This window comes from Bufo bufo, chromosome 3, assembly GCF_905171765.1.
Source record: "Bufo bufo chromosome 3, aBufBuf1.1, whole genome shotgun sequence".
In the NCBI taxonomy this organism is placed as follows: Eukaryota; Metazoa; Chordata; class Amphibia; order Anura; family Bufonidae; genus Bufo; species Bufo bufo.
In genome coordinates, this window is record NC_053391.1 from 614,784,630 (window position 1) to 614,810,302 (window position 25,673).

The following is a 25,673-nucleotide window of genomic DNA, read 5'->3' on the forward strand; positions in this document are numbered from 1 at the left end:
AATTTCTAAGGGAGGTCCGGGGATAACTGAGTACTATCTCCAGAATTCCTATAGAAATTAATGGAGCAGCTGCACTCATGTGTGACTGGCTGCTTTGGTTATTTTAGGGGAGCTGCGGGGGGTACATGGCCCCTGTTCTAGTGGTCGGTGGGGGTCCAATAGTTTTCCTGTGGATAGGGGATAACTTTTACCAATAGGAATACCCCTTTAAATGTGATGCTTATTTAACAAAGTAAGTGGCCTCCCTCAGATGCTGGGCTCCATAACAGTTGTTATGTCTGCTACGTAAGTATGTAATGTAGAGCTGCAGCACATGGACCCAGATATAACATCTGTATGAAGCAGCTCAATCTGATATATATACGTGGCGTAAATTCATTCCAAATGACCTCTGAACACATGAGGACTTACCACTTCAGTTGTAGAGAGGACAGAACCACGGAGACAGAGGATGCTGCCATAGCTGCTGACCCCATCCATGGTTGTAACACCAACCCCACCGGTAGGAACACACCTGGTTAAAAAAGGTAAGTGCAATCCTATAAATACTTGTTATCTGAGAAATGCAAACCATAAAGACCACATATCAATATCACAGAGATCCGGTGATAAAATACCAATTTACTGGAAACACTTTTCACAGTGATATTAGATATCATGAACACAACCCTCCCGATTGCAATGTCTCAAGTACATCTTGTACACTGTAATGTAAATTCTCATATGTGGATTTGAACTGATATTCAGTAATATTCAGTAACTGATTAGTTGCCTTCATTATATTGGAAAGATGATGGCATGTACATATTATTTATATACAGTTCTTACTAGATGAAAAAATGACAGTATATCACAGAGTGCAAGGACTGGTGATGGTCGTAATAGCTACTTTATCTGTAAAATCATGGTAACATATAACCAGGTACCTGCTGCAATAGGAATGCCTAGAAGATTATAGATGAGTGCAAACATGAAGTTAATTCTTATTCTTCTCACTGTCCTCTTTGAGAGATGAATACTGGCAACAACATCAAGCAAATCATTCTGAAACATAAATTAGAGACAGGGTTCTGTATGTATTACTAGAGAATATGATGGTTTTGTTGATTTTTGTTTGCTGCTGGGATTGTGTAGAAGGAGATTACAATAAACCTGGAAAATTCACAAAAATATCCCTGCACTTCATTTCTTCATCTGCTCCTTTCCTTCGATCCTATTGTAGTGGCCCCACTGACTAAGCGTGGGCACTACACGAGGGTCAATTGGGGTGTGCGTGACTTCTACTCACTAGGGACAGGAGTGTCATTTCCAATTGTGCATATTTTATGTAAATTGTAAAGTATTGTTTTTTTATGTAATGTTTTTCCCTGTGTTATGCAGTATCAGGCCTAGTCTTTGTAGTTAGTCATCCTAGACGCTAGAGGGAGCTAGAGTAGCCCTGGTATAAGTATTCAGGCCCAGACAGGAGAAGGGGTTTCGAGTTCAAGGTCAGGAGTCTGCAGAGACAAGTTAGAAGGCACCAGCCAGAGCCTTCTCCTGACATGCAGCTGGACAGCCCAGGCTGTCAGCTGTAACCAGGGGGCTAGTAGAGGGATCCTAGCCTACCTGTGGAGCAAGAGAGCCTTAGTTAGCTCTGAAGACGCCCCAGTAGCAGGATAGCACCTCCTGGGAGAAAACCAGCAGTACCCTCCAGGCAATTCAGGACAATTCAAGGTCAGATAAGTACCATGATGGACAGAGGTTATATAGAATACAGCAAGTGCGATCTTGGAGAAAGAACCGATATACCAAGGATATAAGCCAGCATTTAGGCATCCGGGCCTTGGCATCCAGCCAGCTAGAATAGCTGAAGGGGATAGAGCAGGGTTGCACTGTAAAGCAATCACCATTGGGTTCCTCCAAGTATCTTGCCTGTTTATTTCCTGCCGCCATCTGAAGTCTACCTGTTTGTTAAGTACTGTCTGAGGAACTGCATTACAATCATTTCCCAACTGAACTGTATGTACAAAGTGTAAACCGTTTCTTCAAGTAAAAAGACGTTTGGTTTATCTACTGATTCCTCAATTATTCCACCTATCACTACACGGTGTGCCACCGTCCAATTGGCACTGGCGTCACAAACCTTAAAGGGACCTTGCCCCAGGCACATAAAACACCTGCAACATCCAGGGCACCTCATCCACCACCAGGCCTGGTCCCTAAATACAGAGTGTGCCCCAGAGGACTTCTGTGCCAGCCTCTCCTTCACTGCTGTACGCCTGCCCAGGGTTTCCATATATAACTGTGAGTGACCCTCGCTTGCCATTGACCGTGACCTCACAATCGCATTACCCTGCGGGTCTGGCGTACCGCACTATTATCTCTCATATTACAATTAAAATTGAAAAATATATAAAGAAATCTTCACTATGTGTTCCAGGTGATCAGCCATCTCCACCTCCTCACTTTACTGCAGCAACAGCCTCCCCCTCTGCCATGTCTGCAGTAAGACGAAAAGATTGTTCAGACTTGCTCCTTTGCTAAACCCCATCCCCTCATATGGCCACCAGTCAATAGCCCATGTGTTCTCTGCAGAATTTCTACAAGGCCACTGATAGGAACATGCAGACTGACAAACAGTGAGGGCACGGTTTATTTTACCATTCATTTCTAGGTTTATTGTTCCTTTATGCAAAGTAAATAGGGCTGAGTTGGGCCTCCTTACTCAGCAGTTGGCGATGAGAGGGCAGCAGCTAGTAGCAGGCCGCGACGGGTACTAGCTTAAGGAGCTAGAGAGACTCGTCACCATCGCGGAATGCTATTGGCTGCCCCCCCCCCCCCCATCGCCGTATTTGATTCACACAACGGGGAGATGCAGCGGCGGCCGTGCGGGGGACCAGGAGCGACGCGGGTTCCGGGGAATGGGGTAAGTATAACATATCTTGGGGGCCCGGGTATTAGGGGGGTCATTATAAGGGTTGGATAACCCCTTTAAAGCATACCTGTGGTTTCCGATGACTCTTCTTAATAGGCCATTGTTTGTGTGCATAAGAAGTAGCACTATATTTGACCATTTTTACATGTATCTGACATTTATCACAACTTTTTTCCTTCTGCAGGCTACATCTTTAATTGCAAGTTGTCCCTGAATTTGGCTGTAGGGTGGGTGAAGACTAACTCCTAAGATGTTCTCAATACACAGCACACAGAGATGCCCAGAAGCATCAGCAGTACTGAGCAGTGTAGTTGTGGATCCAGCTCTGTGGTGAGACAGTAAAACACTCTGTGGAACCAACAGCATCTTTGTTTGTCTCTCTCTTACTGCACCTCATCCTGCTTCTTCTCGCCCCTGCTAAGACTTCTATGGGCAGCAGCAGCTGAAACCTGATCTCTCAGTGAAACTAAAAATCGGTCTTGTCTCTGCCTCTCTTTACAGATTATTTTAGGGTGAATGATCAGTGCAAGGGGGTAGGAGAAGTGGTTGCCAAGTGGAGAAAAAGACATGTTTCTCTAATAATATATATTAAAAAGTTTCTTATTGTCACTTGTACTATTGATTGATGTAAAGTTAAAGAGTAGCTCTTGTTTTATTTTTCCATACATGAATGGTACAAGCAAATATAAGAAACTTTGGGGCACATTTATTAAGACCAGCATTTTAGACGCCAGTCTTAATAAAGCCCTAAGCAGGCGGATGATCCGCCGAAGATATGAAGAGGCGCCGGCCGGCCTCTCCATAACTTCGGCGCATCCAGCACCAGTTCTAAATGTAAGACAGCTTCCGAGCTGTCTTACATCTAGAACATTTTCTACGCCTAAAACAGGCTTCCCGCTCTGCCCCACTCCACGCCCACAATTTTAGACCGGGCTTAAGTGGGGCGAAGTCGCAGATAGCAGCGCAACTATCTGTTGCACCGCCATCTGCGCCTGAAATACTATTTCAGATTAGTAAATGACCCCCTTTGTATTTTATCTCATCAGAGAAAGATGTTTCCTTCTCCTCTTATCAGGGTCCTCTTCTGTCACCCCTTTCTCCTCACTGACTCTCAATTCACTGCTCAGATCCATCTTCAGTGAAAATGTGCAGCCCGCTCACTGAAGGATCAGATTACACACAAGTCTATGGAGAGGGGAGGGAGAAGGAGGAGAGGAGAAGGGAGGGGCTGCTGCAGACAGGCAGAGGCAGAGAGACTGACAGAGAGGCTGCTGTTGATTTGTAAGCGATTTACTGTCTAACTTAACTGCTGGATTTACATATAAAACTGCTCAATTCTGCTGTGTAATGTCCTCCATTACTGCAGCTGCTTCTGAGGTTGTGCTACAGGGAGTTAGGGAACAGATTATCCTGTTTCTACATGCTCAGTGTATGGGCAGACATGATGAGCAGCTAGTCTCCACTCCTACCAACTCTAAAAAATAGAATTACAGATTGCAGAGAGAAAAAAACACCAAAAAGCATTCAGTACCAGATTCACCTTCTTTCTTCTATTTAACTCTGGCACTGCAATTCTAGCATTGGAAGTAACTGAAGGATATCCGCTCCGACCAGATCGGGGCTCAAGCAGGATCCAGACTGATCACAGTAAGAACCATAATTGAATGAGAATTACACAAGTGTTTCTTTTCTATCAAACAGTGGATCGTGTCTGTTTTTGTCTTGTATGTGGAGTAAGGAGTGACTATATATCCTGTTGGTTAGTGGTCCTGTAGGTTAAGGGGGGTTATTTTTTATGGTTGTGAGCGCAGTGGTGCAGTAATAGTTTGGTCATCCACCTTAGGGTACTTTCACACTAGCGACGGAACTGCTTGCCGGATCACTCTGCCGCAAGTGTGAAAGTAGCCTTAGTATAAGCCCAACTTAAAATATGAACATTCTTCAGCAGTAGAACTAGACTGCTGAGCAGTCAGTGAAGTTAAAGGGAATATGACTTCTTTCCTTTTTTGTCAAAATGCTACTTGTGTGAATTGTTTTATACAGTAACATACCCTGATAAGAACAATATCTGCAGCTTCAATGGCAACATCAGTTCCGGTCCCAATGGCAATCCCAATGTCAGCTCTGGCTAATGCCGGGGAATCATTGATGCCATCTCCAACCATGGCGACTCTCTTCCCCTCTCTTTGCAAAGCCTGGACTTTGGCCACCTTGTGAGAAGGAAGAACTTCTGCAAATACCTTCTTGATCCCAACCTGCAAGAATGAAAACTTTATAAGTAATTCCTTTTTACTGGCACACACTGAGAATAGAGATAATAAGAAAAAAAAAAAAAAAAAAAGTGATATCACCGTGTACGAAACAAACAGTAATTCTACATTCCAAAAACTCACAAGTGATACAAAATATCAGGGGCGGACTGGGAACTTAAAATGGCCCTGGAAAAAAAACCTAAAAGTATCTCTATGTTGTAGGTAGGTCCAAAGTGACAAAATGCAGGGAAAGCACATGTAGGCAATGACAACAGAAGTAGGCGGGGCCAGCAATACCACAGCGCAGAACTAAATAGCGGCCCAGCAGAACCAAATACCACAGTGCAGCACAAAATACTGCCTCAGCAGAACCAAATACCACAGTGCAGCACAAAATACTGCCTCACAGTACAGCACAAAATACTGCCTCAGCCGAACCATATTCCACAGTGCAGCACAAAATACTGCCCCAGCAGAACCATATACCACAGTGCAGCACAAAATACTGCCTCACAGTACAGCACAAAATACTGCCTCAGCCGAACCATATACCACAGTGCAGCAAAAAATACTGCCTCAGCAGAGCCAGATACCACAATGCAGCACAATATACTGCCTCAGCAGAACCAGATACCACAGTACAGCACAAAATACTGCCTCACAGTACAGCAGAAAATACTGCCTCAGCCGAACCAAATACCATAGTGCAGCACAAAATACTGCCACAGCAGAACCAGATACCACAGTACAGCACAAAATACGGCCACCCGTGCCACAGTATGAAACTATCATTGTCCTGAGGATAGCAATATAGAAATCAGGAGGGGACCTGGATCCTGGCCAGGTGCATAAGTACCTGATGCTTCTACATTAAGTAATGCTGAGAGCATTAGATCTTTATGTACCTGGCTGATGACCATGAGGTGGTCTTTTTCCATGTAGAGCATGGGTGTCAAACATGCGGCCCGGCAAAGATGCAGCATCGCAGACTGCTATGTATGAGTCGGGAGAGAGGAGGGGCTGGAGTCCGTAACTAGGGGCGGGGCCCAGGGCAGTCACTGTACTCTTACACCGGGCCCCGCCGCTCACCAAAGTATTTATAAACGTGAATCCTTATCCTGTTATTAAGTTGAACTAACGCTGCGCTCTCCCATGTTCCCATGTTCCCCTGTATCCCCATAGCACTTACTTAAGCTTCAATAGCAGGCAGAGCGGACGGCAGCAGTAACGTCACTCACTGACGTCGAGCGCCTGCTCCGCCCACTTTATGAATGAAGCAGGCGGAGCAGACGCGCGACGTCAGTGAGTGACGTTACTGCTGCCGTCCGCTCTGCCTGCTATGGAAGCTTAAGTAAGTGCTGTGGGGATACAGGGGAACAGGGGAACATGGGAGAGCGCAGCGTTAGTTCAACTTAATAACAGGATAAGGATTCACGTTTATAAATACTTCGGTGAGCAGAGGGCCGGTGTATTGGGGGACACTGTTATGAGGGGGATCTGTGGATGACATATAGCAGTGTCATCCACAGATCCCCCCCATAACAGTTCCATCCACAGATCCCCCCACCTCATAACAATGCCATCCACAGATATCCCACCCCATAGCAGTACCATCCACAGATATCCCACCCCATAGCAGTACCATCCACAGATATCCCACCCCATAACAGTTCCATCCACAGATCCCCCACCTCATAACAATGCCATCCACAGATCCCCCATAACAGCACCATCCACAGATCCCCCACCCCATAACAATGCCATCACAGATCCCCCCACCCCATAACAATGCCATCCACAGATATCCCACCCCATAGCAGTACCATCCACAGATCCCCATAACAGTGCCATCCACAGATCCCCCATAACAGTGCCATCCACAGATCCCCCATAACAGCACCATCCACAGATCCCCCATAACAGCGCCATCCACAGATCCCCCATAACAATGCCATCCACAGATCCCCCCACCCCATAACAATGCCATCCACATATATCCCACCCCATAGCAGTACCATCCACAGATCCCCCATAACAGTGCCATCCACAGATCCCCCATAACAGTGCCATCCACAGATCCCCCATAACAGTGCCATCCACAGATCCCCATAACAGTGCCATCCACAGATCCCCCATAACAGCACCATCCACAGATCCCCCATAACAGTGCCATCCACAGGTCCCCCATAACAGTGCCATCCACAGGTCCCCCATAACAGTGCCATCCACAGATCCCCCATAACAGCACCATCCACAGATCCCCATAACAGCGCCATCCACAGATCCCCCATAACAGCGCCATCCACAGATCCCCCATAACAGTGCCATCCACAGATCCCCCATAACAGTGCCATCCACAGGTCCCCCATAACAGTGCCATCCACAGATCCCCCACATGACAGTGCGTCATCCACAGATCCCCCATAATAGTGTCATGCACAGACCACCATTAATTCAAAGCCCACCAAAAGCACAACTTTTGGTTAAAAATATTTTTTTCTTATTTTCCTCCTCAAAAACCTAGGTGCGTCTTATAGTGAAGTTTAATATTTGTATATATATATATAGGTGTCACTTGTGTTATTGGGCAACGGGATGTTGGGGGTCAGCAGTCATGAAACAACAATGTTGTTCTATGAAAATGTACGATTTTTTTTATTTTTTTTTGATGCGGCCCACATAAACTTAAATTTTGTTTTTTTGGCCCATGTTAGCCTTTGAGTTTGACATGCTTGATGTAGAGTCTATGGCCAGTCCGCCCCTGCAAGACATTGAAATACCACTAGCTGAGAGTAACACGCAGATGTGCCTACGCCGCTCCTTTCAGTACAAAGATGGCTGGACCACTTCATATAACAATCAACTACCTTTTGTGTCACCCACACTTCCTCATAGATTGTAAGCTCTTGCGAGCAGGGTCCTCACTCCTAGTGTTTCAGTTATATATTAGCCGGTTACGTTGTGATGTCTTGTTTTGTACATGAACCCCCAGATTGTAAAGCGCTGCGGAATATGGTGGCGCTATATAAATAAAGATGATTATTCTTAGGCCAGTCAGGTGACCACTGCTGAGAGGTATAAGTACCTGGGTGGCGATTGCTTTGGCAGTCTTCCTGTTGTCTCCTGTGATCAGTACTACATCCACCCCCATAGCTTCTAATGTATAGACAGCGAGAGCTGCCTCCTGCTTCACCGTGTCTGCGATGGCCATCATTCCGCACAGTGCACCTTTTGAGGAAAACATTGTCACAATATATAATGGCATCACAGAAGCATTCAGCACACGCTCCTAGACAGGTGCCGGATTATCAGAATGTTGCCAAGGATTTAGAAAGATAAGGTAAATCAGGACTGATGCCTTGGGTAAAGATAAAACAGATAGAGACAGATTTGTGTGTACCACATGATGCATTGGTGAGGGACCTATTACAGTGCCTGGTATTCGGACAGGACGATCGCGGTGGATGATAAACACGTCCACTGGCACTTGTTGGCACCGGCCTACTGCAAAGTGGATGGTGAAAGAATGATCGCTACGGCAGTCGTTCCTCCCTCATTCAGTTCTAGTGATTATCGGCAGCACATCCCCGATTACACAAAGAGATATCCTGGCGATAATGGGACGTCTCTCAGTCTGATGAAAGATGCCAATCAGCTGACAAATGAGCGACTGCGCAATGATACAGGCCAGTTGTCAGAAATGACCTTTCCTATGATTACTGGTTCCAGATAATTGGCCCGAATACTGTTCAGTCTAATAGGGCCTTAAGACATTACCATCGATAGCCACTAGCACTGCAGTCTGTCCTTTCATTTCATGAGCTGTCATGGCCTCGTCTATATCACTGGAAATGTGCAATCCATTGCGTCTCATCCATTCCCTGTTCCCGATCAGCACAGAATGAGGTTGTGGAGCTGAGGCACCTGCAGAAAGACCTTCATTAGTGAATGCTACAAGAAGATGTCACTTTCTGTTCTTTCCTGGACATTTTTTCTTAGGGACTTTCATCAGACTTCATATTCATTGATATAGAATGAGAGCATCTATTAGAAACTGGACAATGGCCCCAATTGATCACACCTTCACTCCAGAATTCTGGCTCCAAAAACTCGCAGCTTTTGGGGCTTTTTGGGCTCACTTGTGGAATTTTTTGCAGTTCTGCACCACTCACTGCAGTTCTGAAATAGGGGTGGAAAAGTGGGTATGGTTATCTATGTTAATGAGTTTCACTACAGTCTCAATCTCACTCCAGTAGGCGAGTGCATTAGGAAAACTGGAGGAGCTTTTCTAGACACAAGTGTTAGGTTTAAGGGGGTTCAGCAAATGGCAAAAGGCACTTACTAATGTATTGTGATTGTCCATATTGCTTCATTTGCTGGCTAGATACATTTTTCCATCACATGATACACAGCTCATTTCCATGGTCATGACTAGGGATGAGCGAATCGACTACGGATGAAACATCCGAAGTCGATTCGCATAAAACTTAGTTCCAATACTGCAAAAGCTCCGTACAGTATTAGAATGTATTGGCTCTGATGAGCCGAAGTTATTGCTTGGCGAAGTCTCGCTAGACTTCGGGTAATGACTTCATAAATTAATTTGTACTGTAAAAAACCATTTCCCGAACTCGGGTTGGGTTCCAAGTGGTACCTTGGAAACGAACCCGAGTTCGGGAAATGGTTTTTTACAGTACAAATTAATTTATGAAGTCATTACCTGAAGTCTCCCGAGACTTCGCCAAGCAATAACTTCGGCTCATCTGAGGAAATACATTCTAATAAACAGTATTGGAACAAAGTTTTATGCACTCATCCCTAGACATGACCACCCTGCATTCCATCAGCGGTGGCCATGCTTGCACAGAATAATAAAAAGCACTGCCCTGTCCTGCGTATTGCCGCAGGAAAGCATTCTCAGAGGGTTTAGCTCAGCAGAATTCTACCTTGTAGTTCAGGAGCAATGATTAGGGAGCTGTCTTCTTGTGGACGGGTGAGGCCGCTCTTGTAGACATTCTGCTCATTCAAGCCCTCTTCACTTTGCACCAGGACTCTTTCCACATTATTGACTTGACAGCGGATCCCACATCCTGGGACTGCCTGGAAATCCATACAATATCCCAGGGATTCTGTACCAAGCTCCTACAGAAAGGTCAAAGTATAAGTAGTTATAATAATCATAATTGAGAGCCGCAAAGCTGCGGTAGCAGTGATCTTCAATAGGTTGTCTGGTACAGAAAATGCATGTTCAAATTAATAGAGAGGTCGTCCATTCATGACCCTTACCTAGTGGCTATACAGAGCATCTGTCTCTAGAGGAGCCGGCATATCCATGTATATGGATGGCCGATATCTAGCAGATATGATGTGGGTGGATGATTCACTTCTTGTGAGTATAGAGTGTGGACACTATTCTTAGATTGTACACTTTTTAAAGCCGGTTCAGACCTGAGCGTTTTACAGCGCGTTCCTACGCGCTGTAAAACGCTCAACAAGGAGAAACCAATGCTTCCCTATCGGCATGGTTCTCACCTGGGCGTTTTACAGCGCGTACGATCGCGCATACAGAGCGTACGTTCAGTACGCTCTGGTGTGAACGCAGCATGTGGATAGACAGTCACATCATACTACCTATTCTTTACCTCCTTGCAATACTTTGCCACTGCCATTCCCAGGGGGTGTTCACTGCTGGCTTCTGCAGTACCAACCACGGCAAGCATTCTTTTTAAGGGCATACTGACCACATCACCCAGCAGCAGGACTCTCATGACTTTAGGGACTCCATGAGTTATTGTTCCAGTCTTGTCAAACATCACTGTATTTATCTGTAAAAAGGAAACAATTCACTTTTGTAAATTTGTATAATATATATTATTTTGATATTAATGACCTATCCAGACTGGTGGGGACCCGGCATCTCCACTGTTCCCATTCACTTGAATGGGAGCTGAGCTGCAGTACACCGGCTCTGTCTAATGTTTAGAATCTGGGATCCTGCCATAGTGTCTGGCATCGGACCCCCACCGATCTGAAAGTCAAAAATGTCAAAAAACGGAAATACTCCCGTGATTCCATAAGGGTGAAACATAGCTTGGTACTTTAGGGTCTAGTAATTTTTGGAGTAAAAGTATTTGCCAAAGCAAACACATAAGGAGTTCCTCCGCTGCATGGCGTGCATCACAGGCTCCGGTATACTTCCATATCTGGTGGAGTTATGGGCAAGCCCAGCATGACTCAAGTAGTTCAAACTGTATTTCGAGCACATACCAACCTTATGTGCCATCTCCAGGGGCTCTCCACCTTTGATGAGGATGCCATTTTGTGCAGCCACTCCAGTACCCACCATCACGGCAGTGGGAGTAGCCAGGCCTAAAGCACAGGGACACGCAATGGACAGCACAGTGATGGCAGTCTGGAAGCCAACCCGTATGATTATCTCAGTCTTCGAGATGGTCTTACTGTAATCCTGAAAGTAGATAAAGAATAAAATGAATAGAAAAAACAAACTGAATACACACTAAGAAATAGTAAATGGATCATGGTAGCTTAGAATATACATAAATTAAGGATAATACAGTATAAGAGTTAAAAATAGTGTATCTGACCAGTGTACTAGTCTGGGAAGCGGGGTAGGGAATGTTGGCAAGTCACACTTGGAATTGTTTACCGAGACTTCATGCCCCTTTTTGCTGACTAAAAGGTCATTTGTGTCATTGAGTGACCATCACACAGTGCATACAGTGTCTACTCCGCCATAATTGAATTGCTGCATAAACCCTAATGAAAGAACCAGGGAGCAATCACTTATTTCCAATCTGCGGTAGCACCCTGATAGTGAACAGGCAACCATACAGCCTCCAGAAAAAGCTGAGCAGAGCTGACGGAAATCCAAGTGTCATGGCACATTCCTAGCACCACTCCACCTTAGTTCTAGTGGTTGGACCTCTACTAATCATTCATGGCTTATCCTAACAGATGAGACAGAACAAACTAAGGCCTCATGCACACGAACGTGGTTTGGTTCCACATCCGAGCCCCATTTTTTGTGGCTCAGATGCGGACCCATTCACGTCAATGTGGTCGCAAGACACAGGACAGCACTCTGTGTGCTGTCCACATCCGTTACTCCCTTCCGTGGCCCCGCAAAAAAATAGAACATGTCCTATTCTTGTCCCTTTTACGGACAAGAATAGGCATTTCTATTATGGGTGGCCCGTTCCGTTCCGCAATTTGCACACGGGAAGCATCCTTGTTTTGCGCACCGCAAAAGTCCAAGGACTGTCCGTTCGTGTACATGAGCCCTAAGTCTGTCATCACTGTGGAAGATGAGATACATATTTAAAGGATTTCTCCGATTCAGAAAACCCATTATCATATACGGTACTCCCTTGTTCAGGTTCCTAACCTCTTGACCAGAGTGGATTGTGGCTACAAAAGACTGACTCATTTTGGAGGACTTGTCCTTTCCTGCATTGTAGACAATCCATTGATTTGAATTTGCAGTGGGTTATGCAAAATTTCCCCTGTGTCGGCGCTGATGAGAAAATGAACACTTATTACCATATTTCCACAAATTACAGCTGATTGCTGGGGTCCCAGCAATAGGACATTTTGTGATCGGCTTATTGTCAAGGGGCCCTTCCTACAAAGAGAAATTGTGGAGAACTCCATGAATCCATTCCCAACATTGGTCGTACATGATGCCTGATGTCGAATCTTTAAAGATACATCATTCATTTTAGGCCAGTTGGCACAAGAAGAGGTATCAAACAGATAGGTTCCCATCCAAAAAAAGTCACCCTGCTGTGGTGGATGGGCACAAATGTTTTTAATCAAAATATATTTGCTAAGTATCTCACATGTATTTATATAGTGAGTATAGTATTAGTTCATATACTATGGGGCACATTTATTAAGGCTGGTGTTTTAGACGCCCATCTTAATAAAGCCCTAAGCTAGCGGTGGATCCGCCGCAGTTATGAAGAGGCGCAGGCCTCTCAATAATTTCAGCCGATCCTCCGCCAGTTCTAAATGTAAGACAGCTTCCGAGCTGTCTTACGTTTAGACCTTTTTCTACACCTAAACCAGGTGTAGAAAATGGTAAATGAGACAGGCCTACCAGCCCGTCCCCTTCCCCGCCCACAATTTTAGACCTGGCGTGAGCGGGGAGAAGTCGCAGATTGCGGCGCAAATAACCGATGCGCCGCAATCTGCATATGAAAGACGCCTAATTTAGGTGTATTTCAGATTGATAAATGACCCCCTGTTTGTTTGTTTGTTTGTTTGATGTGTTTGCATTCTGGATGTGCTGACTAACTTTGTATGCGTTTCTCCAGGGGCAGTGCAGGTGTCATAGCCACCAGGTGCCTGCAGACACCCAGTGGCAGAGTTTATGTGACCACGGCATCTAAGTGATCTTTTCCTGTGAGTGCTGCGTTCCCGGGAACCAAACGGCTCTCTTGTGCTGAGATTGCGGAAGCAGCTCAGTTGCTATGGCAGCCTCAGGCCTACTAAGGCTCCAAGGACTGTCACAGCTAAGTTCATAACATAGTGAATTTCCTATAGACTTCAATGCTAAATCATTGAAGTCTATGGGAGAAGCAATCAGACGATCACATGTTAAAGTTCCCTAGTTGAACTAGAAATAAGTGTTAAAAAAGTGAACAAAATAAAGACATAAAACATAAAATTTCAAAACAATCCCCTTTCCCCATTTTAAAAATAAACAATAAAAAAAATAAAGATCATTAGTATTATTAAAATATAAATGTATTTATCCATTACAGCAAATGCTGTAATGTAGAAAAAAAATCAAAACGGCCAATTTACTGTTTTTTGGTCGCTTCACCTCCCCAAATTTTTTTTATAAAAAGTGATCAAATAGTTATAAACACCCTGAAATGCCACCAATAAAAACTACAGATCTCCCTTCAAAAAAATTAGCCCTCATTCAGCTCTATAGACGTAACTATAAAAAAAAACTTATAGGGGGTTAGAATATGGCAATGCAAAGAAAACATTATTTCACTGTAATTGTACCGACCACAGAATGTCAGTTTTAGGAAATGCTGTAAAACCGAAACCCATAAAAACTACGGTGCAATTGCGTTTTTTTCCAATTCCTCCCCATTTGAAAATTTACACATTTTCCAGCTTCCCACTACATTGTATACAATATTAAATAGTACCACTAGAATGTGCAACTTGTTCCGTGAAAAACAAGCTCTCACGTGACTGTAATTGCGAATAGAAAAAGTTAAGGGAGAACAAAACGAAAACAGAAAAACTGAAGATCGCTGCATCAGGAAGGGGTTAATTCAATGAGGATCGAATTCAAGAGATGAGATTAGAGAAAGTCAAAAGACTACTAACAATATTTGGAAAAAGTAAGATGAACGCATAAAATATTGGTTATGGAAATAAGAGGGGCACTCTCTACATACGGGATCACACACAATCTGGATATGATAGGATTCAATAGTTTATTATCCTCACTGTAACAATAGTTGTGCCCTAAAATAAATGATTAAAATAGTAAAATATTACCCAAACTTAAAACACTTCATATGATCATAAAATACAATGCTAAAATATAGAATGATCCACTTATATACAACTCCTCCTTAGGGTCAAGGAAAGTTAGTCCTTGAATTTGCAGCACTATATATCTCTGGAAGAGCTATTCAATATATAGCGTGATGATGCAATTCTCATATAAGGTGCACTAGTACAATCAATGAGTGAGAGCAGTCCATACAGCTTTGTGTATCTTATTCCGGTTGTGTTCCGATATCACCATACAGTCAGTTCAACCTTGCTGCTCAGTTGAGCCGTGCTAGGTGTATCAGCCAGACGGCTATATAATGTATATTATTCCGTCCGGAGCTGAAAGTGGATGTCTCTTACCAGACTCTCGATGCGCCACTCCGCATCACGTGAGACGCTGCGCCGACGCTTACTTCATCACCACGCGGGACGCCGTGTGAAGGGTGAGGAGGAGCAGGGCAGAGGAGAACGCCGTGAAGCGGGAGGCCGGTAAGAGACGACCGACTACTGGGAGGCGGGCGAGTGGCGCATCGAGAGTCTGGTAAGAGACATCCACTTTCAGCTCCGGACGGAATAATATACATTATATAGCCGTCTGGCTGATACACCTAGCGCGGCTCAACTGAGCAGCAAGGTTGAACTGACTGTATGGTGATATCGGAACACAACCGGAATAAGATACACAAAGCTGTATGGACTGCTCTCACTCATTGATTGTACTAGTGCACCTTATATGAGAATTGCATCATCACGCTATATATTGAATAGCTCTTCCAGAGATATATAGTGCTGCAAATTCAAGGACTAACTTTCCTTGACCCTAAGGAGGAGTTGTATATAAGTGGATCATTCTATATTTTAGCATTGTATTTTATGATCATATGAAGTGTTTTAAGTTTGGGTAATATTTTACTATTTTAATCATTTATTTTAGGGCACAACTATTGTTACAGTGAGGATAATAAACTATTTAATCCTATCATATCCAGATTGTGTGTGATCCCGTATGTAGAGAGTGCCCCTCTTATTTCCATAACCAATATTTTCTCTTCTTATATAGGCCTGGGGTGAGGCCTCTAGAGGTGAGCACCTCGTATCCAAAGCCGATTGGTGGGTGTAGCCGCTGTTTTGTTACTTTATGAACGCATAAAAATTTATTTTTTGAGGATTTCAATTTTTAGGTTTTTCATAAAAAAAGATAATGTAGCCAGACACTTACTGGGAAATATTTCAATATGACATCAAAATTCACAAAGCCAACGGTGGTCCATCCAATCAGTGTCACAATGGAAATGCTAATTATAAAAGGGACAAAGTAACCACTGATTTTATCTGCCAGCTGCTGGATCGGGGCCTACAAAATGAAAAGCAGTGAGAGCACTGGGTCAGTGACGTTTAATACACACCTCTGTATAAGGCGTTCATACCCTCAGCATTAATACACAGCTAGGGTGTCTCACAGCACATTTTGGTTTTACCTTGGACATTTGAGCCTCTTCTACTAACTTAACAATTTGGGCCAGGGTGGTATCAGAGCCCACATGGGTGGCTTCCACAAGGACTGATCCATGAGCATTAATGGACCCAGCAATGACCATGCTTCCTGGCTTCTTCCTGACAGGCATAGGCTCACCTAGAAGAGACAGGGAAATACGAAAAGATTAAGTTATCGTCCAAATGTGGCTGGCCAAAATATCTGCCGGAGCTGCACCAACAGCTCAAATGTCCCCTTCTGTCCATCTGAATAAATACATATATCATGTATATGTACTACATACCCCTAAAGTACCCATAGCACATGGACCCATACAGATATTCACAGATAATAGGTGCCCATGTTCTATTCTCTTCAGTTTTTGTGGACCACACTCTCCCACCAATGTCTATGGGAGAGTGCACACGGACATCATCTAGTTTTTTATGCATCTGTTGATATGCAGTGGTGACAAGAATGAGGAAGCCATTTTTTATTTGAACGACAAAGAATGATGACAAATTGACTTTTAAAAAAGGACACACAGAACCCACATGGATGAAACAGTGACATTCATATGCATGCAAAAATGTCAGTTTTTGGTGGACGCCAATATGTTACTGTGAATAAAGCCTAAGTATACTTGTGAACTGTACTTTAGCAGTTCCACCACTAGAGGTCGCTATATGACTATAAATTGGATCTCATGTGTAGGGGATGTGAAATTCCAATGACAGCAGAAAACTGCACCAAAACCGCATGGACATACAGTGCAGAGGTTTTCTCTGTACAAGAGAGCAGATAATCAAGGACTCACAGAGGACTGTGAGTGGCGTTTGCTTATTTGAGCCTCTGTGCAGTACTGAGAAAGCCACATATACACTGCAATGAATTGTAGAGACTTAACGGAAAGTGAAGAAGTCTACAACGCCAGAAAGGGGCCGCACAGTGACCATGGTGTCTGAGGGACCCTACTTATCATACGACAGGCACAGACTGTCAACAATCCCCCCTCCGCACAGTTGGAGGATTAGTGGGTTCACTCATTCACTTCTATTTATTATGGCATTGTATCACATCTCTAAAAGGAAAAAACAAACAAACAAAAAGCAAATATAAATGTAGTAACCTGTGATGAGCGACTCATCTGCCATAGATGTTCCTTCAATAACTTTCCCGTCCACAGGAAACTTGCCCCCAGGTACAACTTTCACAATATCTCCTCTCTGGACCAGCTCCACGGCCACCTGTTCTTCCCTGTAATGAGCAGAAAATGTGTGAACGCAAACATCCTTTTCTTCAGGGGCAGTGGTGAAACTTAGGAGAGGTCATCATTATCAGAACCCCCCCACAGCAGCAGCCACCGACACCGGAACTAATTCAGAGAATGGATCCAGAATCAGACAGCGCCGTCCACTGTGTAGTGGCCACACGGGGTTCTGCAGCTCAGCTCCCATTCACTTGATGAACAGCTATGGGTAATTCACATCACCGTTCAGCTGATCCGTCAGAAGAAGAAAGAGAGAAAAGAAAAACAGGATCCTGTAAAAAAAAACGTATCCAGTTGCATCAGTTTGAGTCAATTCTGTCTGAGATCCGTTTTTTAGAGGGAAAAAAAAGTTCTGCATGCAGCATTTTTTTCCGTCTAAAAAAAGGGATCGCAGACAGAAATGGCTCAAACGGATGACAACTGGTGCAACAGGATCCTCTTTTTTTTACAGGATCCTCTTTTTTTCTCTTCTTCTGACGGATCAGAAGAATGGAAAGCTAAGGACGGCCTGTCGACAGGACTTTCTGTTCCGCCCTGCATAACGGGAACCAGACGGATCCGTTATGTTTCCCATAGACTTCTATTATGACGGATAAAAAGGCTTCCGTTTTTATTTCCGTCTTATGGATTCCGTTATTTTCCGTTCTAACCATGTTATAACGGAAAACAATAACGGAATGCATAACGGTGATGTGAACCCGGCCTTAGCTTTATGTGATATAAAATAGAAATAAGGCTACTTTCACATCTGCGTTTTTGCTGGATCAGTCATGTATCAGCAAAAACGCTTCCGTTATGATAATACAACCGTTACGGATCTGGTTGTACTATCTCTAAAATAGCCATGACGGATCCAGCACTAAAACCATATGTAAGTCAATGGGGGACGAATCCGTTTTCTTTTGTGTCAGAGAAAACTGATCCATCCTCATTGACTTACATTGTGAGTCATGACGGATCCGTCTTGCTCTGCATCCCAGGACGCACTAAAAAACGTTGCTTGCAGCACTTTTGTGTGCGGCATGGAAACGCAATGAAACAGATGCATTCTGGTGACTCCGTTCCCTTCAGTTCAGTTTTGTTCCCACTGACAATGAATGTGGACAAAGTTGAAGCGTTTCCCCCCCCAGCTATTGAGATGCTATGACGGATGTCTAAAGCGGAAAGGGAAAGCGCCTAATCCTAGGCGTAACACAATGGGGCCGATTTACCAAACCGCGTACGAGAAATATAGTCTAGCAAGCAATCACAGTGCAGATGGCATTTAATGTTGTGCTGTGATTGGTTCTAACGGGCAGACAAAAGCAGTTTTTCTGTTAAACAATTGCACACCACAAGTACACGGATACACTCGTGTGCATGAGGCCTAAATCTTCCCCCAATTATCCGTTTTTCCCATAGTGTTCTGGAGATTCCTTTCACTGGACAGCAGTGCATTGTGGGGGCTTAGATGGCCAGTACACATGTCTGACATTGGAAGTAAACTGTTGTCTGTTACCAAGGGCAACCAGCAGAACTTTAAAATCACCAGTGTCTTTGAATGGAGGAAAAGACATGAAATAATTTAATCATTTAATTTTAGATTAATTTCACAGTTATTCAACTTCTTCTGTAAACTGCCAGATGTTGGGAAGGACTGAATTATTCTTTATTCTGTCCATATAATCCATAAAGGAGTAGGATGCGTTACCTCACCACTGAGTGATTAGGTCCAAGCGTCACAACAGTCGCCTCTGTAGCCTGCAGGGATATAAGCTTGGCAAGAGCTTCCGATGTTTTACTCTGCGGTAGAGAGGGAATCACAAAAATGCTTTATAGTGAAGGAGATTGTCCTTTTCACCTCCAAATACTGTTTGTTATGCACAGAAATTATAGGCTATGTACAGTACACCTTTGGGGGCAATTTTTTTTAAAATGATTGCATTATACTTATTTTGAGCTAAAAATCTTTTTTTTCAATTGGTCTTTATTAACAATATGGAATCCTTTTTTTCTGTACAGAGCTGAGATGCTCTACTAGCTGCCTGTGGATTTTTTGTCTTTTCTGTCATCTAAGGATTTTTAGCCAAAAATAAGTTAAATGCAATAATTTTAAAAAAATTGACTCCAAAGGTGTACATTCTAAAACTTTTTTCCTCCCAAGACATGTTCTTTAAATATCTGATTTTTTATATTTATATTTAAGGGGTTTCAGGAGTACAGTATTGATGACCTATTCTTAGGACAGGTCATCGATATCAGATTGGTAAGGGTCCGAAACCCAGGACCCCCACTGATCAGCTGTTTGAAAAGGACAAGTGGTACAGCCTCCTAGCAGCAAACCAAGCACAGCGCCCTACATTGTATAGTGGCTGTGTTTGGTATTGCAACCCAGGCCCATTCACTTAAATAGGACTGAGCTACACCCAGGCCATGTGACCAATGAACGTGACGTCACATGGCCTAGGAAGAGCCCACGAGGCTCATCAGAGTGCTGTGGCCTCTTCTAACAGCTGATCAGAGCTGGTGCCGAAAGTTGGACCCCCACCAATCTGATATTGATAAGATGACATACCCTAAAGATAGGTGATTAATATGGTACTCCCAGAAAACCCCTTTAAGGCCTCATGCACACGACCGTGCCGTGTTTTGCAGTCCGCAAATTGTTAATCCGCAAAACACGGATGCCGCCCATGTGCATTCCGCAATTTGCGGTACAGAACTGGCGCCCATAATAGAAATGCCTATCCTTGTCCGCAAATCGGACAAGAATAGGACATATTCAATTTATTTTTGTGAAAAAAATACGGTCATGTGAATGAGCCCTAACAGTGTGGATGAAAGCGTGGAGCCATCATCACAGTTATCCAGGATCCATATGCAAACACATATGGACCAAACATGGCACATCCATTGAACTTATAATGAGGTCCGCCAGGTTTCAGGAATGCTGGACAGCAAGAACAGCACGAACAGCACTGTAGACGGCGCTGTTTTTGCAGACAAAAATACCAGGAACCCTGGTGGGCTAGAGAAAATGCCCAGAGTCAAGTCCTACTCAAATATAAGGCAAATGGCAAGTGACTCTGCTGAGGTCTCACCTCGCTGCTGAGTTCTGAATCGTGATGGGCCCATAGACTTCTATGGAGCCCATCTCATGCAGCAAAGAGAGCAGAATATGCGCATGCTTCCTTCCCTCGATCCTGGGATCCGTGGGGGTCTCAGCATGTCTCTGAGATATGTCTCTATGACATATAAAAAAATTTGGTGAAAAGTTATAACTAGTGTTGAGCGAACTTGTGTTTTAAGTTCGGCGTCTAAAGTTCGGGTTATCAAAAAATTGCGTTATGGATTCTGCTACCACGGAACATAACGGAATTTAGAATCCATAACGCGATTCTTCGATAACCCGAACCCAACTTTAGATGCCGAACTTAAAACACAAGTTCACTCAACACTAGTTATGACGCTTTAAGCATGGGGCTACACAGCGACATGTGTCACACAACATGAAAGTCGCACTACACTGGATCTAATGATTGTCAATGGTGTCGCAGCGCAATATAAGACATGACGCGACAGTTGCAAAAAATCCAGACCTGATGGATTTTGTGCCACAGGTCGCAAGTCGCACACTAATATAATTAATGTAATTTGCGCCACGACATGTGACTCGCCTGGGACTTTTCTGTGACTTGGCTGTTGTTTCTACAGCCAAACCTCATCTATAAAATAAATGCATACGATTTTTTGCAGTGTAGTCCCTGCCTAAAAAAACAGGTCACGTTACAAGTAAGATTTAATCTGCAACTAATGAGTAAATCAATACACATGAGCTTAGGGGTCCAGTGTGTAATGGGGACATGACTATCTTGCCAGCTCCCATGTGCACAGCTATGAATCTGTGCTAACACGAGCAGTAGCAAGGGTTAAACAGGATCTAAGAGGTTTCCTGGAGATCCCCACAGGGACCAATCTAGTACAGTTACCTTTGCTATGTGTTCCAGCCATCTCCCCAGGGCAATGAACATGAACAGCATGGGGGGTGTATCAAAAAACGTCTCCGGGCTCTGCTCAGACTTCTCCGCAATGGCCACAATCAGGATAACCACCGAGTAAATATAGGCGATGGTGGTAGCCAGGACAATTAGTACATCCATATTGGTTGATTTGTGTTTCAGAGACTTGTACGCCTGGACATAGAAGTACCACCCTCCAAAGGACTGTGAATACAAGACAGAAAGCAGCACCGTAATATGAGGTGTGAATTATGTGGTCATCAGAAGTCATCGAGAAATGATAGGAGCACAATGCAGAGGAGGACAGACAGTAGAGGGCTCCTGTGCCGGATCAATATAGGGCCCCTTGGTTTTCAATCAGAGTGAGAATGTATGCACATGGCTGCCTGGACTCCGTATACTGTCCTACAGGATCCATCAGGTGCAATATGTATGGAGTCTGATCCCTTACAATCAATGCTTCTAGGTTGAGAATTGCTCTCTACTTACGGAGTCTGATGGAACATGCTATGGTTTTTTCTCTGTCTGATTCCATACAAATATAGATGAAATCAGGAGCATACAGAGATACAGTAGAGATCTTATGTAGTTCTTTGAGTCCGATATGGATCCGTAATATGACCATGGAAGATAGAACTATCCACATTTAATCTCCGACCTCCTTTGCTTCTCACAGAATGGTCTTCAGGATAACCTTGCTGCCACTGCACTACCATATTGTTCCTTTGCTGCAATACCATTCACAGCCACTATCCTGTGTACGGAGCTGCAGCCCATTTAAAGGGACTTTGACACCAGTTTTATGGTGTCCTACCTAAGCTAGTTAGAGCAACATAAGCTAGTTAGAAATCCCCTTAAAGGTGTCTCATCTTGGACTCCTATTCTTAGAATGGAGCCCGCAAAGTGATGGCATGCGCAGCCGCCCTTCATTTATTTCTTTAGGTGTGCCGAAAATAGCCAAGTGGTGCGCTCGGGTATTTTCGGAAGTCCCATTGAAATGAATGGAAAGCGCGCTGCTCCATTCACTTCTATGGGGCTAATGGAAATCACCGAGCCAGTGCTCAGCTATTTTCGTCTCTCCCATATAAATGAATGGAGGGTGGCCGCGCATGCATGGTGCACCCTCCGTCACTTTGCGGGCTCCTTTCTAAGAATAGTTCCAGAAATGGGACCCGCACCTTTCCTAGTGATATGCCCCCAATGTCCAATATGAGACAACCCCTTTAATAAAATCTTGGGTCACTTTCTTTAATTGAGCTAACCATTTTGCTAAAATCTTTTACTGAACAGCTCCAGCACATGCTGATGAGTCCTGAATATTCCTGAGCTCCTGGCACTCCCCACCCCACTGTCAATCAGAGCCCTCAGCTCATGAATGTTAGGACTCATTGGCATGCGCTGGAGCTGTTAGAACCCACCGGCATAAAAAACTGCTGATCGCTGGGGGTTTCAGGAGTTTGACCCCCACCTTATTCTAAAGACAGGTCATCAATACTACAATCTCGGAGAACCCCTTTAAAGCCTTTTTGAATGTGCAGTATGACCCCTGTGGGGCCGCTGTCTGACCCAAGTCCATGATTTTTCTACAGGTCACAGATATTCCCAGGTCACTTCAAATACCAGGAAAAATACCTCACGTTGCAAGAAAAATAAAGGAACAATGCACACGGAAATCTTCTGCTGACCAGACTATGCCTTTGTATTCGTATTACATTTCCCAGCATGAACTGTGCATTCACATTTACAAAACATAAAGTTACCATACAATAATCATGACATACAGAAATATATATCAACTCAACCCTAAAGACCCTGCACTTATAAGACATGTACTGTATCTAGTAATATACTACATGTAATGGCAGTAGGACCCCTGCCTAGGATTTCCTGCGAAACCTTGAAAGAATGAAGGTAAAGAGCAATTAGAACAGGAAGAGGATATTTGAACGTTATGTTATAAATGCTACACAATGGTATAGGTTATCACACTGCAAACGTCATACGATGGCTTGGGGTCATGCTCAAATAGGCAAAACCAAATAGTAAAATTCCAATCATATCCATACCCTATAATAAATCAGACGTACGGCAAAAGATGTCTTCCAGCTGTACGGAAAAATAATTCACATCCCAGTAGTAGACATATGCCGTACATACATTTTCAACACTGAGGGTAAATGGCAGACATATGCAAGTGTATGGCAGACAGACGCATACATGCGGGCTTCATGTCTGGAGTAGACCGCTAAATATTTCTGCCCGCTGTATGAGAAAGCCTATTTGGCTATGCTTTCCAATACAAGGGCATCTAGCAAAAAAAAAAATAATATTTTTTTAAATAATGGCAGACATATGCAAAAAGTATGACACATTGGCACATACTTACGGGCTATACATTTCATGTATAAATGTTGATATTTTCTCACCCGCTGGAGTATAGACACTGAATGCAGAGTGAACACAGCCTAAGAAATCTCTTGGCTTTTATATCAAAGCTAATGGAACTATGCACAAGCATTGGCTTTAGACTGTAACCAGTTTCTTTAAAGAGTTTCTCCATGGAATAATGTAAAATGGCCGCCAGCAACCTGTCCTAGAAGGTGAGTAGGACCGGTTGCCACCACTTGCAGAGCTGCCTAGGGGGCTGACGGTGCGGGGCCTCACTATATCCTACATTGCTCTACAATAGATGGTAATGATGCGATCCTGCCTATGATATGCCATCATGGCTGAGCAGCCTGACAGGAACACTCACCAATGTGTAGCATATGCAAGCACCAAAGTGTAATATGTAGTGCCCATAAGCAGCTCTTCAAGTGGTGGCAACCTGTCCAGCTCATGTTCTAGGACAGGTGGCTGACGGCCATTTTAAATAATTCCCGGAAAACCCCTTTTCTCTTAATTTACTTTCTGAAATAATTTTTTTCTAATCACATGCAAGAGTTTTAGTAAACCCTGACTATAAATGCTAAAGTGCATGTCAGATTTTCTGTTAGGAAACCCTGGTTTTCAGCAATGTATAAAATTGACGATCCGCCTCCCATTTATAATAATTTATAAGACAGGTTACAAGTGAAATGTCTTCTGCACATACCTGGACTAAGGTGCAAAGTATGAAGAAAAGGAGGTTCATTATAGATAAACCAGGGAAGATGTTTCTGTCCAGCACTGACTGTCCATGGTGTTTATTGTGGGCAATTAACATGTAGACCATGATGCAGATGACAGGGATGCCAAATATGAGGTTGAACAGGAAGGACTTTCTCCACCTGTGATTCAAATGCATTTTAAATTACTATTCAAGAAGAATGAAGTGTTAGTCAGTGACTCCAGTTTCAGCTTAGTAACAGTAATCAGAGTGCTTCATGTCAGGGGCGGACATACCGCCTGTGCAGCCGGTTCAGCTGCACAGGGGCCCAGCATGGAAGGGGGCCCATTCATACTAGTGGGAGCTTCCATTACGGAAGCGCTCACTAGTCTGCAGGAGGCAGGGAAGTGAAGCGCTGCGAGCACTGTACTCACCCCTCCTCCCTGTTCTCTTCCGGGCTGCGCTGCTGTGTCCTGACTGCGTACAGCGCGCACTATGACCTGATATTGCACGCAGCCAGGTGACAGTGCAGCGCTGGAAGAGATCAGCAGAGCAAGGATTGCAGGAGAGACCGTTGGACATGGAGAGCAGTGGCGGAGCAGGAGAGGTAAGTTTATTTATTCATTTTGAGTCTGATCTGAGGTCTGATGGGGGTCTGAGCACCGATATGGGGGCCTGAATGAGCATCTGAAATGGGGGACCTGAACATCTAATATGGGGTTCTGAGTAGCTGATATGGGGGGGGGATCTGAGCATCTCGTATGGGGGGGTCTGAGAAACTGATATGGGGAGGTCTAAGCAACTGATATGGGGGTCTGTCTGAGCATATAGGGGTTTGAGCTTCTCATATGGGGTCTGAGCAGCTGATATGGGGGTCTGACCATCTCATATGGGGGGTCTGAGCATCTGATATGGGGGCGTGAGCATCTGATATGTGGGTGTGAGGATCTGATAAGGGGGTGTGAGGATCTGATATGGCAGTTCGATTTGAGGATCTGATTTGAGGTCTGATATGGGGGTCTGATCTAAAAGGAAAGGGGGTATTTTTTGTATTGCCACCTATTATAGGGTGTATATAGGGTGTATTTTTGTACTGGTGCACATTATAAGGGGGCATTTTTCTACTTATTG

At 44.1% G+C, this 25,673-nt stretch overlaps 1 protein-coding gene across 4 annotated transcripts in view; it reads right to left on the reverse strand.

Annotated features, from left to right (window-relative positions):
- The window catches only part of ATP7B (ATPase copper transporting beta), an 88,414-nt gene that overhangs the window by 5,486 nt on the left and 57,255 nt on the right, over window positions 1-25,673 (reverse strand). For all 4 annotated transcript variants that reach the window (XM_040426051.1, XM_040426053.1, XM_040426052.1 and 1 more), the window contains 14 exons: window positions 24,549-24,723; window positions 21,425-21,658; window positions 19,147-19,238; window positions 17,316-17,443; window positions 16,191-16,345; window positions 15,932-16,066; window positions 11,438-11,632; window positions 10,809-10,991; window positions 10,113-10,308; window positions 8,944-9,090; window positions 8,252-8,394; window positions 4,966-5,169; window positions 927-1,044; window positions 412-514 (listed from right to left, as the gene is read on the reverse strand). In XM_040426051.1, coding sequence (XP_040281985.1) covers window positions 412-514; window positions 927-1,044; window positions 4,966-5,169; window positions 8,252-8,394; window positions 8,944-9,090; window positions 10,113-10,308; window positions 10,809-10,991; window positions 11,438-11,632; window positions 15,932-16,066; window positions 16,191-16,345; window positions 17,316-17,443; window positions 19,147-19,238; window positions 21,425-21,658; window positions 24,549-24,723 — 2,208 coding nt within the window. The remainder of the gene's footprint in view (window positions 1-411; window positions 515-926; window positions 1,045-4,965; window positions 5,170-8,251; window positions 8,395-8,943; window positions 9,091-10,112; window positions 10,309-10,808; window positions 10,992-11,437; window positions 11,633-15,931; window positions 16,067-16,190; window positions 16,346-17,315; window positions 17,444-19,146; window positions 19,239-21,424; window positions 21,659-24,548; window positions 24,724-25,673) is intronic.